General features: G+C 32.7%; 1 protein-coding gene across 2 annotated transcripts in view; it reads left to right on the top strand.

The window, feature by feature from the left end:
- Nucleotides 1-13,949, top strand: part of LOC143078855 (pre-mRNA-splicing factor ATP-dependent RNA helicase PRP16-like) — a 107,873-nt gene that overhangs the window by 80,997 nt on the left and 12,927 nt on the right. For both annotated transcript variants that reach the window (XM_076253862.1, XM_076253861.1), the window contains exons 21-23: nucleotides 3,845-3,899; nucleotides 9,297-9,431; nucleotides 11,808-11,933. In XM_076253862.1, coding sequence (XP_076109977.1) covers nucleotides 3,845-3,899; nucleotides 9,297-9,431; nucleotides 11,808-11,933 — 316 coding nt within the window. The remainder of the gene's footprint in view (nucleotides 1-3,844; nucleotides 3,900-9,296; nucleotides 9,432-11,807; nucleotides 11,934-13,949) is intronic.

The following is a 13,949-nucleotide window of genomic DNA, read 5'->3' as shown; positions in this document are numbered from 1 at the left end:
CATAACTCTGTCACATTTTTCGCATTAATAAAAACCTGGCAATGAATTCTGAATTTACAGTATAAGATTATCATTCTACATACTGATACAAATGTATAGGTTACTAGACTAAAATACTTTTTTCCAGGTTTTTAGGCAGTTAAGCTGCCTTATGCGAGCACCCTAGATTTGTGTTCTACCCAATAAATGCTGAAATACGTGCCATTGTTATTATCTAGCTGAATAGTATGTTATTTATAACTAATTGAACAGTTTTTTAATACTTTTAATTCTGGATTACAAAAAATATGACCAGAAAAACCTTAAATGATCGTCGATTTATCCAAAAGTTTTGAAGTTGCACGTAGGAAGTAGAGCACATAAGGAATCCTTATGTAGCTTATTATCCCCTGAGCTTTTGGCTAAGATTTCAAAGAACAAATGTATGAAATATTTAATCGCCGAAAATTTCTAAAGACAGGTAGTTTAGATTTCCCAAATGGCAAAAGTCGTAGGAATATTGTTTGTCATCAATACGTAGTCAACTACGTCAGTAGTCTAGTAAAATTCGTACTGTTGGCGGCAATTTTAAATTAGAGGACGAAATTTGCGTATCTTTTCAATATGTAGACAGGGGTTCAAATTAGTGGTGATACGAGGTCCGCGACCTTCCACTTTTGCAGTCGGACTTTCGACTTGGTTACGACATGCCACTTGAAAGAAAATAATAAATAACTTTGCAAACCTTTTTACCAAAGTCTCCAAATAAACGATCTCAAAACTTATTTTCATCATTATTATTCATGACAGCGATGTTCATTTTGTTCAACCGCTAGCTTTATACAGAAAATCGCCGACAAATAATTTGTAAATTCGAGTAAAATCGTATCTGACTGACAAAAACAACATTGAAAACAAAATGGATGCCAATTACAATATTGGATCCGATTCCGGAAGCGTATAAGAATAATTCCGGATTTGGCGATCAAATAAAAAAATTCCATACAGGTGACAAAATACATCCATGCATGGTAAATAAATATAAACACTAGAATTGAAAACCAAAAGATATATGTGAAGGAAAGAAAAAGCAGAAAATATTTTGTACAGAAACTCAAAATTACTTTTTGACAAATTTGAATGTCAAAATCCAATAGAATGTGACAGCTGGGAACAGTATATCTAACAATAATATGTTCCTGGTGACAGTATAAATTTTCTTTATCAGTGATAAATGTTGATAATGCATGTGAGATGCTTTAAAAGTCTAAACATCTTCCTGCAATTTCAATGGGTATTTTTTTCTCTCTCAATTTTGAAGGGTCATTTAAAATATATGAAAGTTTCTTACTTTATTTTCACAAAAAGTGCAACTAGATTATATGATACCTGAATGTAAGCAAATCATATGATATAAAGCTGGAGTCCTGTGGGTCACTCTACTCCCTCCTGTTTGTTAACTTTGAAACGGTTGAGATCCCAATCCTTCAAACATATATACATTAATGTATGGGACTATATAGCTAAACAAATGAAATAAAGGGGAAAATTAAGTCCCTAGGGTGACCACCCCCTCCTGTTTTAGAGCTTGGAAACAGTCCAGATCCCCACCCCTAAACCATATATATTCATGTATGAGACAATATAAATAATCAAATGAAATACTGGGGGATTCCCTTGGGTCCCCCACCCCTCCTGTTTGTGAACTTTGAAAAGGTCAAGATCCCCACCCTTAAAAAATATATATTAATGTATTGGACAATACAATAAATTAAATGAATTATAAAGGGAGTCCCTAGGGTTACTGTACACCCTCCTGTTTGAGAACTTGGAATCAGTCTAGATCCTCACCCTTTAACCATATATATATATATATACTCTTGTATGGGACTATAACAAATCAAATTAAATATGGGGAGTCCCTGTGGTCACCCCAACTCTCCTGTTTGAGAATTTGGAAACAGTTGAGATCCCCACCTCTAAATCAAATGAAATATAGGGGAGTCGCTGCGGTCACCCCACCCCTCCTGTTTGTGAACTTGTAAACAGTCGAGATTCCCACCTTTTAATTAAACCATATATCTTCATGTATGTGACAAAAGAACTAATCAAATGAAATATAGGGAGAGTCCTTAGGGTCAACCTAACCCCTCCTGTTTGATAAATTGGAAACAGATGAGATCCCCACCCTCAACCACATATATTCATGTATTTGACCATATAACAAATCAAATGAAATATAGGGGAAGTCACTGGGGTCACCCCATCCCCTCCTGTTTAAAAACTTGATAACGGTTGAGATCCCCACCCCTAAACCATATATATTCATGTATGGGACAGTGAAAAAAAAATCAAATGAAATATAGGGGTAGTCCCTAGGGTCACCCCACCCCTCTTGTGTGTGTTTTGAGAACTTGTAAAAGATTGAGATACCAACCCGTAAACCATATTCATTTCTGTTTGTCATTTCTTAAAGATTGAATGACATTCAAGGTCAATCTCATAGGCGTCACATATGCATATCACTTTGCTAGACTTAACCAATGTGTACTAGACTTTGCCCAATGTCAGGCTACCATGGGAATGAATAATTATGGGAGCTTTATTTGGGAGACTACGTAACAGCATTATATTACAATTATTTCTTGTTAATTATAAAATTTTATTGATGGAAAAAAATGAGTAGGTTTAAAGAATTTACTATATTTGGAATTATATCTGGTCATATAAAAATTTCATTTTGATATGGCTCATTTTTAAGAAAACATATCTTTCAAGCCCACAAATGTTTGACCAACTGTTTTATAATTACCTGCCATTTTGTTCCAAAACTTAGACATCATGGATTAGGGTGAAGGTGGGGGTCATTTACATTTACTATGGGCAGGTCAGTTAGACCCCACCTTTGATCCCTGTAGTACGTAGTAAACATTTGTCTGATTTGGGTCTTATAACTTTTGTACTGTAGAAAACAATCTCAGTTTTCTTTTCAAGGGAAGCAAGTCCATTCATACTTAAACAAGCTTGTACTATAGTTAACTTGAACTACTAACAGTCAACTAATACCAACGTTAACTATCAACTGCAATCATTGCGAACTTGTACCACTGCAGACTCATGACCATGAAAAAAATATACTTGATATTTGTGTTGCTTTTGAAAACCTTGAATATGAATTATTTGCCTTAATGGGTAATTCATTAAATGAACATAAATGTACAATATACATGATATATGAATGTTTAATGTTCGTTCTTTTTTAAAAATCTTAAGCAACATTGCCACAGTTTTCATAATTATGTTTGCCTTGGGTTTTTTGGTTAACTGCCTACAGCGCTTACAGTGCTTTGATTTTTTTAACATAACACTTTTTTTCATGGACCACTGAAGATACAATAAGATACCTATTCTACATACTGGTATAGTTTGTTTTTTAAGGACATAAAATATATTAATTTCAGAACGTTTATACCAGTGTAGGACTATAAATTCAAATACTTTTAAAAAAGCTTTATTGGATTAAATACAATCATTCATGCCCCAAAATTTAATAAGTTACACATACTAAATCCTGTTTCAATAAAAATTGAGAATGGAAATGGTGAACATGACAAAGAGACAACAACTTTACTTAAGAGCAGACAATGGGTCTTCAACTCAGCAAGAAAATCCTGAACCCCGGAGGCAGTCCTCAGCTGACTCCTAGATAAAACTAGTTCAGTGAAAATGGATGTCATACTAAACTCCAAAACATATAATGAACTAAAATTAAAAAACACACAAGACTAACAAAGGTCAGAATGTTTTATTGGCTTACAGCTTTTGGTAATATTTATATCTTTTTAATCCCTATTTTTCCTTTCAGATACTCAGCCACTTGGAGTAATGAACATTTTATACATATCAAAGCTATGAGGAAGGTAAGTCGTCAACACATAAAAAAATCTTCTATTGCAACAATTAAATATAATAACCTCTACTAGTACTGATTAATTTAGGTTAAAAATGTGATAGCCTGAGCAAAATTTTAATTATTACTATGAAACGTATATTTCTTAACATTATTCTGACACATATTTTTATACGACCGCAAAAATTTTAATTTTTCGTCGTATATTGCTATCACGTTGGCGTCGTCGTCGTCCGAATACTTTTAGTTTTCGCACTCTAACTTTAGTAAAAGTGAATAAAAATCTATGAAATTTTAACACAAGGTTTATGACCACAAAAGGAAGGTTGGGATTGGTTTTGGGAGTTTTGAACCCAACATTTTAGGAATTAGGGGCCAAAAAGGGCCCAAATAAGCATTTTCTTGGTTTTCGCACTATAACTTTAGTTTAAGTAAATAGAAATTTATGAAATTTTGACACAAGGTTTATGACCACAAAAGGAAGGTTGGGATTGATTTTGGGAGTTTTGGTTCCAACAGTTTAGGAATTAGGGGCCAAAAAAGGGCCCAAATAAGCATTATTCTTGGTTTTTGCACTATAACTTTAGTATAAGTAAATAGAAATCAATGAAATTTAAACACAAGGTTTATGACCACAAAAGGAAGGTTGGGATTGATTTTGGGAGTTGAGGTCCGAACAGTTTAGGAATTAGGGGCCAAAAAGGGGCCCAAATAAGCATTTTTCTTGGTTTTTGCACCATAACTTTAGTATAAGTAAATAGAAATCTATGAAATTTAAACACAAGGTTTATGACCATAAAATTTTTGGTCCCGTTTTCAAATTGGTCCAAAGGGTCCAAAATTAAACTTTGTTTGATTTTGACAAAAATTGAATCCTTGGGGTTCTTTGATATGCTGAATCTAAAAATGTACTTAGATTTTTATACGACCGCAAATTTTGAAAAAATTTTCGTCGTATATTGCTATCACGTTGGCGTCTGCGTCGTCGTCGTCGTCGTCGTCGTCGTCGTCGTCGTCCGGCGTCCGAATACTTTTAGTTTTCGCACTCTAACTTTAGTAAAAGTGAATAGAAATCTATGAAATTTTAACACAAGGTTTATGACCATAAAAGGAAGGTTGGTATTGATTTTGGGAGTTTTGGTCCCAACATTTTAGGAATAAGGGGCCAAAAAGGGCCCAAATAAGCATTTTCTTGGTTTTCGCACCATAACTTTAGTTTAAGTTAATAGAAATCTATGAAATTTTGACACAAGGTTTATGACCACAAAAGAAAGATTGGGATTGATTTTGGGAGTTTTGGTTTCAATAGTTTAGGAATAAGGGGCCAATAAAGGGCCCAAATAAGCATTTTTCTTGGTTTTTGCACAATAACCTTAGGTTAAGTAAATGGAAATCTATGAAATTTAAACACAATGTTTATGACCACAAAAGGAAGGTTGGTATTTATTTTGGGAGTTTAGGACCCAACAGATTAGGAATTAGGGGCCAAAAAGGGACCCAAATAAGCATTTTTCTTGGTTTTCGCACTATAATGTTAGTATAAGTAAATACAAATCTATGAAATTTAAACACAAGGCTTATGACCATAAAAGGAAGGTTGGTATTGATTTTGGGAGTTTTGGTCCCAACAGTTTAGGAAAAAGGGGCCCAAAGGGTCCAAAATTAAACTTTGTTTGATTTCATCAAAATTGAATAATTGGGGTTCTTTGATATGCCGAATCTAACTGTATATGTAGATTCTCAACTTTTGGTCCCGTTTTCAAATTGGTCTACATTAAGGTCCAAAGGGTCCAAAATTAAACTTAGTTTGATTTTGACAAAAAATGAATCGGTTGGGTTCTTTGATATGTTGAATCTAAAAATGTACTTAGATTCTTGATTATTGAAGTTTTTTTGGTCCAGTTTTCAAATTGGTCTACATTAAGGTCCAAAGGGTCCAAAATTAAACTTTGTTTGATTTCATCAAAAATTGAATCCTTGGGGTTCTTTGATATGCCAAATCTAACTGTGTATGTAGATTCTTCATTTTTGGTCCTGTTTTCAAATTTCAAATTCTACATTAAAGTCCAAAGGGTCCAAAATTAAACTAAGTTTGATTTTAACAAAAATTGAATTCTTGGGCCTCTTTGATATGCTGAATCTAAACATGTACTTAGATTTTTAATTATGGGCCCAGTTTTCAAGTTGGTCCAAATCAGGATCTAAAATTATTATATTAAGTATTGTGCAATAGCAAGTCTTTTCAATTGCACAGTATTGTGCAATGGCAAGAAATATCTAATTGCACAATATTGTGAAATAGCAAATTTTTTTTTAATTAGAGTTATCTTTCTTTGTCCAGAATAGTAAGCAAGAAATATCCTATTTGTGCAATAGCAAGAATTTTTTTTAATTGGAGTTATCTTTCTTTGTCCAGAATCAACTTAAATCTTTGTTATATACAATATACAATGTATATACACTTTTTACTACCAACTGATAAATTTAAATAATCTTTACCATTCAGTGATAACAAGCAGTTTTTTTACATCTTAATATTTTATGATGTATTTAAATGAGTAGTTATTGTTGCAAACTCCATTAGAAATTTGAATTGATATCAGTTTTGAAAAAGGGAAACGGGGATGTGAAAAAAAGGGGGGGGGGGGGTTAAATTTTTCTCATTTCAGATTTCATAAATAAAAAGAAAATTTCTTCAAACATTTTTTTGAGAGGATTAATATTCAACAGCATAGTGATTTGCTCAAAGGCAAAAAAAAACCTTTTAAGTTCATTAGACCACATTCATTCTGTGTCAGAAACCTATGCTGTGTCAACTATTTAATTTTAGATTTAAAAAGTTTGAAGAAGAAATCTTTAATTGATTTGTAAAATCTTGGCATTTGTTTTGTGTAAAAAAAAAAAACATGTAATGTCAAAAATTTGATCACAATCCAAATTCAGAGCTGTATCATGCTTGAATGTTTTGTCCATACTTGCCCCAACTGTTCAGGGTTCGACCTCTGCGGTCGTATAAAGCTGCGCCCTGCGGAGCACCTGGTTGATTATTGGCCCAGTTTTCAAGTTGGTCCAAATCGGGGTCCAAAATTAAACTTTGTTTGATTTCATCAAAAATTGAATAATTGGGGTTCTTTGATATGCCGATTCTAACTGTGTATGTAGATTCTTAATTTTTGGTCTCGTTTTCAAATTGGTCAACATAAAGGTCCAAAGGGTCCAAAATTAAACTTGATTTTAACAAAAATTGAATTCTTGGGCTTCTTTGATATGCTGAATCTAAACATGTACTTAGATTTTTGATTATGGGCCCAGTTTTCAAGTTGGTCCAAATCAGGATCCAAAATTATTATATTAAGTATTGTGCAATAGCAAGAAATTTTCAATTGATTGGAGTTATCTTTCTTTGTCCAGAATAGTAGTTGAATCAACTTAAATCATTGTTTTATACAATATACAATGTATATTCACTTTTACTACCAACTGATAAATTAAAACAATCTTTACCATTCAGTGATAACAAGCACTTGTTTTACATTTTAATATTTTATGATGTATTTAAATGAGTAGTTATTGCTATTTCTTCAATTTTTTTGAGAGGATTAATATTCACCAGCATAGGGAATTGCTAAAAGGCAAAACAAACATTTTAATTTCATTAGACCACATTCATTCTGTGTCAGAAACTTATGCTGTGTCAACTATTTAATCACAGTCCAAATTTAGAGCTGAATCCAGCTTGAAAGTTGTGTCCATACTTGCCCCAACCGTTCGGGGTTCAACCTCTGAGGTTCTATAAAGCTGCGCCCTGTGGAGCATCTGGTTTACATTTGTTCTGAAACTATAAAACCAAATCTATTTTGGATTCATTATTATTTGTTGGATACCATTATTTATGGATTAAGAGAGTACAAGTGAACCACAATTTTAGAAGAAGTCTTTCTAAATAAAAATATTACAAACTGTTCAACTAAATTGACAATTGTTTTGTAAGGTTGTATGTATGCAAACTTAAGCAAAACCATGAACTTAAATATCCAAGAAAATGGAAGTTTTCCTTGATTCACCAAAATTGGCCCACTAAAATAAACCAATCCACAGTATTTGCCAATTTCCTAATCCACCCTATACTTAAGTATCCATTTGTACAATTTGTTTTACTTAAGAAGGGTAAAATTTGTTTATTAAACACAACAAATAGAGAGCTGCTGGAAAAAACAAATTTATCTTTGAATAATGTGTTAAATCTTAAAGTTCTCTCAAATCTTTTAATAACATTTAACCATATTTTTAGTCCCCTACCAACAAAGTCCAAGTAAATTGTTTGAAGAACTAAATGGAAGGTTTGTTTGTTATCTTATGGAGTTTACATCATAACAAGTTATAGATAAAGTTAAAATTTTGTTCCATTACAATGAATGTTTAACCAGTAGGGGACTATGTATTGCCATGCAATACTCACAGAATGTTTGTTTTAAGCTAAAACTCAATAGTTATTTTTGGTTCAAATGCTTTTATGTCACTTTTAACATATCCTTCCTTGAAAGGGGAGCAGTCAATTTTGTCCAGTTCAGAACCAGCCTTCAATTTGCAAAGGGAAGCATATTGTTTAAAAGTGTCTAATTGGCCAATCAATTTAATACTTGGCTAATAGACTATTGTTTTGAAACTGTCAGTAAATGGCATGGTGATTTTATAATTCTTTTAAGTCTTTTGTATTTTGAACTGACCCAACTCATGCAGTCTATGGGTAGCTCATATGAGTTACTGGTGTGCCATTGTAATGAGTTGATCAGATAGAGACATTATACTGAAGAGATTGATTGATGAATAGGAAACGTTCTTGTTATATATGTATTAAAATATTGCAATCACTTGTCATATGTCAATGTTTAAAAATCTTTGTTTTTGAGGCTTCAAGACAAAATATGAAATTTTTGGGGAATACATAATAGAGAACAATTTACAAACGATACTCTTTTAATAAAGATCAGTTGTCAAACAGGAGCCGTCCAAAGATAAGTATGTCAGAAATTATATTCTCTACTCAATTTACCTGAAGCATGATTGAGTCTAGCTTTGTATTTATTAAATTTTCTCCACAATACTGTGGATTCATTTATTTTCTTGAGTATCAGTTTATCATCCATTGAGGAAATGCTGTATTTTCAAGGATATTTGTTTTAGTGGTCTAGTCTGCATTCAACCCAATAGCAAATTTGTGATTTGTTGAACATTTAAATTTGTGGTTCACCTTTTCCAACAAAAACCACGAAAATTGGTATCCACCGAATAAAAATGAACCCATAGTACCTGATAAAAGAAAATATACATACAACCATCTGCATTGCAAATGTGAATTCAAATATGCAAAGTGTCATGTTTACATGTGTATATTGTTTTTATGTAGGTTAGAGAGGTGAGACAACAATTAAAAGAAATAATGGATTCACAAAAAATGCCTCTTATATCATGTGGTAATGAATGGGACGTGGTCAGAAAAACTATTTGTTCTGCTTACTTCCACCAAGCAGCTCGTCTGAAGGTCAGTATTATATCATTATAGCATTTTTTTGTAAACAAATCGAGATTGCGATGCAATCAGTGATTTTTATCAACAATTTCTACTGGTCAGCTGGACCACCAGCTGACAAAACTATGGGTACGATGCAAATTCTACTGGTCTCGGACCACCTGACAAGTGCCTATTTTGACCCATGGTTATACACTTTGTGAACCATTTTGTTTCATTTATGTCAGTTAAAACAATATTGATTTTATTTTTGATCTTGTAGGAGTTGTGATTAAGATTTATTACTTTATTAATGGGAAATGGGAGATAAGTCAAGCATTACAATTATAAAATTTACTCTATGATTTAATTGAGCAAAAATGGTTGTTGAAAAATAAAAAAAATGTGATGTTTCAATGATATATGTAGCATTTCACTATTAGAAAAATTTATTTATTTGCCACCAGAAATTTTCAAATCAAAACATTTTTTTTTTTAAAATTTATGTATGTTTAAAGTGCATTTGTTATAATTGTATATATTACATTTTATATCCTATTTATATAGATATGGCTTTTGTATAAAACTAATCGGAGGACTTTCAGAAAAGTTTTTTCTATATCTCTGAGATAGTTCATGGCTCTGTTAACTTCAAATTTAGAAAAGTAAGATATTTTTTATTGGTGGAGGGAGCAGGCTTGTCGAAGAAAACCACTGAACTTCAATAGGAAAACTGACAATTCTAGTCAATTAAGATTGGAGTCTAGTGTACCCACATGAGTGGGGTTCGAACTCACAACCTCAGTGTTAACTGGCTAGTGAATACAGTAGTATAACTACTTAGACCACTGGGCCAACAAGGCCCTGTTATAAAAAAGATGTATATAGGTGAAATACACAGTCTAATCATGAATATGATGGTCCATTTATCTGGGCAATGTTGTCTGATTTAAAACTATTAAAATACGGCCAAAATTTTGTCAAATCAAGATTTGAATGGCCACAGTGCACAATTATGACATCATTACAAGTTTTATGCAGCTGAGATTGTTGAATTTAAACTGTATGATTATAAGACCAATTTTATTATCAAATGTGTATGAAAATAAGTAAAATAATATCTCATGAAATGTTAGGGCTGGTATTTATCATTTGTTAACCAGATTTTTGTGACAAAAATGTCTGTTATTGATTTGGGGATGTACGGCGGGCGAGTGGGCGGGCGGCAATCAAATGTTGTCCGTGCATTAACTCATGAACCGTTCAACCAAAGCTTTTAAAATTTTGATATGTTGTTACTGACAACTTAATGAAGGTCAAGTTCTATAATGGCGATTTTGACTTTTACTGTTCAGGAGTTATGGTTCTTGAAAGATTGAAAAATGGAGTTTCCAGTCGTGTCCGTGCATTTACTCATGAACTGTTCTACCTAAGCTTCCCAAATTTTAATATGTTGTTACTGATGACAAAATTAAGGTCAAGTTCAATAATGGCGATTTTGACTTTTACCGTTCAGGAGTTATGGTTCTTGAAAGATTGAAAAGTGGAGTTTCCAGTCGTGTCCGTGCATTTACGCATGAACTGTTCTACCTAAGCTTCCCAAATTTTAATATGTTGTTACTGATGACAAAATGGAGGTCAAGTTCAATAATGACGATTTTGACTTTTACTGTTCACGAGTTGTGGTTCTTGAAAGATTGAAAAATGGTGTTTCCAGTCGTGTCCGTGCATTTATGCATGAACTGTTTTACCAAAGCTTCCCAAATTTTAATATGTTGTTACTGATGACAAAATAGAGGCCAAGTTCAATAATGACGATTTTGACTTTTACCGTTCAGGAGTTATGGTTCTTGAAAGATTGAAAAATGGTGTTTCCAGTCGTGTCCGTGCATTTTCTCATGAACCATTCAACCAAAGCTTTTGAAATTTGTATATGTTGTTACTGATGGCAAATTAGAGGTCAAGTTCAATAATGACGATTTTGACTTTTACCGTTCAGGAGTTATGGTTCTTGAAAGATTGTGAAATGGCGTTTCAATTCACGTTGTTGCATTTACTCATGAACCATTCAATCTAAGCTTTTCAAATTTTAAGATGTTGATACTGATGACAAAATGGAGGTCAAATTTGATATTGACGATTTTCACTTTCACCATTCATCAGTAATGGTTCTTGTGATATTGCCAGCACACAAATAAATATTAATAAATCTGGTTTGCTGTCGTTGTGACAGCCTCTTGTTACTTGCTGCTTTGGAGCATGAACATTATTACAGTAGTTTTAGAATTTTATTATTTTAAACTGGTGGGGTAAGAAAAAAGTACATGATGGAAGTATTAAACGTCTGTTTGGTGTCAGAAAAATGGTGATAAACACATTTATTAAAAAAGTTTAACATTTTCATTTCAGGGTATAGGAGAATATGTGCATGTAAGAACAGGGATGCCCTGTCACCTTCATCCAACTAGTGCCTTGTTTGGTATGGGATTTAATCCAGATTATATAGTCTACCATGAACTAGTTATGACTGTCAAGGTATGTAAATACAGTCCCTTTTCACTCTAGCCTCTTTTTAAACATAGATGAGGTTTTTTTAAAGGCAGTGCTTTAAGGCCTGACTTTCAAGTCATGAGGTTCATCTTTCCTTACGCAAATCTTTGCTGGGGGTCATTTTGCAAGAAATAGATCCGGAAATGTTTAAATTTCTCCTCTACTTTTTGTGGTATGTATTGGTTTTTGTTCCTTTCATTTACATTGGGAAATAAAGAAACGATCAGTGTGTATTGTTCGTTTTAAAAATCTGTTTATTAATGTGTCTTTTGCATTATAAGCAGTCAATCTGATTACAAACTATCATTATTCGAATTCCGTGTGGAAAGAGGTCCGTTCAATTTCGAGTACTATTTGCGATCTAAAGATATTTTAAAATCATTTCACTCGTTGATATAATATGATATTATAATTAAAAGTCGACTGACCGTGAATTATATTGCATAATATACAATTTAAAGTATTTCTGTACGTGAAGCCGTATGACGTTATAGTTATTTCGGTCTCAGTTATGTAAAATATGAAATTATCGTTCCTGAATAGGGTTCCACTAATTAAAGACAAGAAAGCATCAAAAAGTGATAAGAAGCGACAATAAAATTAAAATAGCGATAAGAAGCGACAATATAATTAATTTAGCGAGAAGAAGCGTCAAGAAGACTATATAGCGACTATACATAAATAAAAAAAATGTCATTGCAACAACTTATTCCCCATAGATATTAAAAAAAACATGCATTATTTTTTATTATAGGGGCGGTTATAAAACATTTTTTATATTACTGTACATTGATAGATAAAAATATGTTTTTATTAAGAAGAAAGGAATTTATTGAATCAAAACCATGCAATATCATTTCCTTTCTAACAGTGAAATTCTTCTTTTTCATAGGGACATATTTGATAGGTGTAGCTTCACCCTATCACATCAAATGAGAATAGCCTCGTGAGAGAATTACGATTCGCTTGTCCCTTGTTAGTTATTGTCGCTTCGTCACTAAATTAAACTTCTTGTCGCTGTTTGTCTCTAAAATTCTTCTTGTCTCTTATTAGTGAGACCAGTCAGTTCCGTCCTTAACTTCCGTTTTTGCACTGCAAAACAATCACACAATTAACGATGCCTAGTCCTTGTTGGTGTGTACCTGAGTGTCATTTAAGAGGAGGACTTGCATTTCTAAATGACTTAATAAGAAGGAAAAGTTGGATCAACGCCATGGCTCAAACGTAGATTGTCATGTGCGATGCAATCGTAGAACCCATATCAATCAGCTGTTGTTTGCAAGGCACATTTTACTGAAAACGACTACGTTCAGGAAACTATTCATGGTAAAACTTTATTTTCTTTAAGAAATATATACTGTTATTTATATAATCGCCATGCAAGTAAACCAAAGTCTGTTTGCAACCGCAATTATCGTTTTAGAATAAAAAGGGGGGGTGAATTCAAGACGTCATAACTTTTGGGATTACGATTCAATATCATCTGTTTGACATTATTTGGTTAATACTACAATTGTATGGTTTTTCTACAAGAGATATATTATACTGATAATTATTTTAGCAGTAATTATGTAAATTTCGGTTGTAATGACAAGAATTCATGAGCTATGCCTCGGGCTTTCTTGAAAAATATCAATGACAATGTAAACAGGAACAAAACATTGACATGAATGATGCTCTCCACCTATGTTATAGTTATTTAGGTATGTGTGTTGCACAAGTCTTTCACAAGTTTCAAAAAGGCTAATGTTATAAAACTTTTTTCAGGGCACATACCCACTTTATAGAGACTTGTCTACTGCCATGCATTCCCATCCTATTTTCATGCACCATTTGTAAGCAAGAGACTGAATGGTTTACAAAATTAAAAATCAGGACGGTGTCCCGTTAAATCAAAAGAACTAAACTGGATGAATATTGTAGGAGAAATCTAGAGGAAAGTTTTGATTTGTGAAATTGGTTTAACTTTTCCTGAACAGATGTACATTCATCCTGCAGGAA

This window comes from Mytilus galloprovincialis, chromosome 6 (assembly GCF_965363235.1).
Source record: "Mytilus galloprovincialis chromosome 6, xbMytGall1.hap1.1, whole genome shotgun sequence".
NCBI lineage: Eukaryota > Metazoa > Mollusca > Bivalvia > Mytilida > Mytilidae > Mytilus > Mytilus galloprovincialis.
Note: the sequence above shows the minus strand (reverse complement) of the source record. Positions and strands in the feature narration are given on the sequence as shown.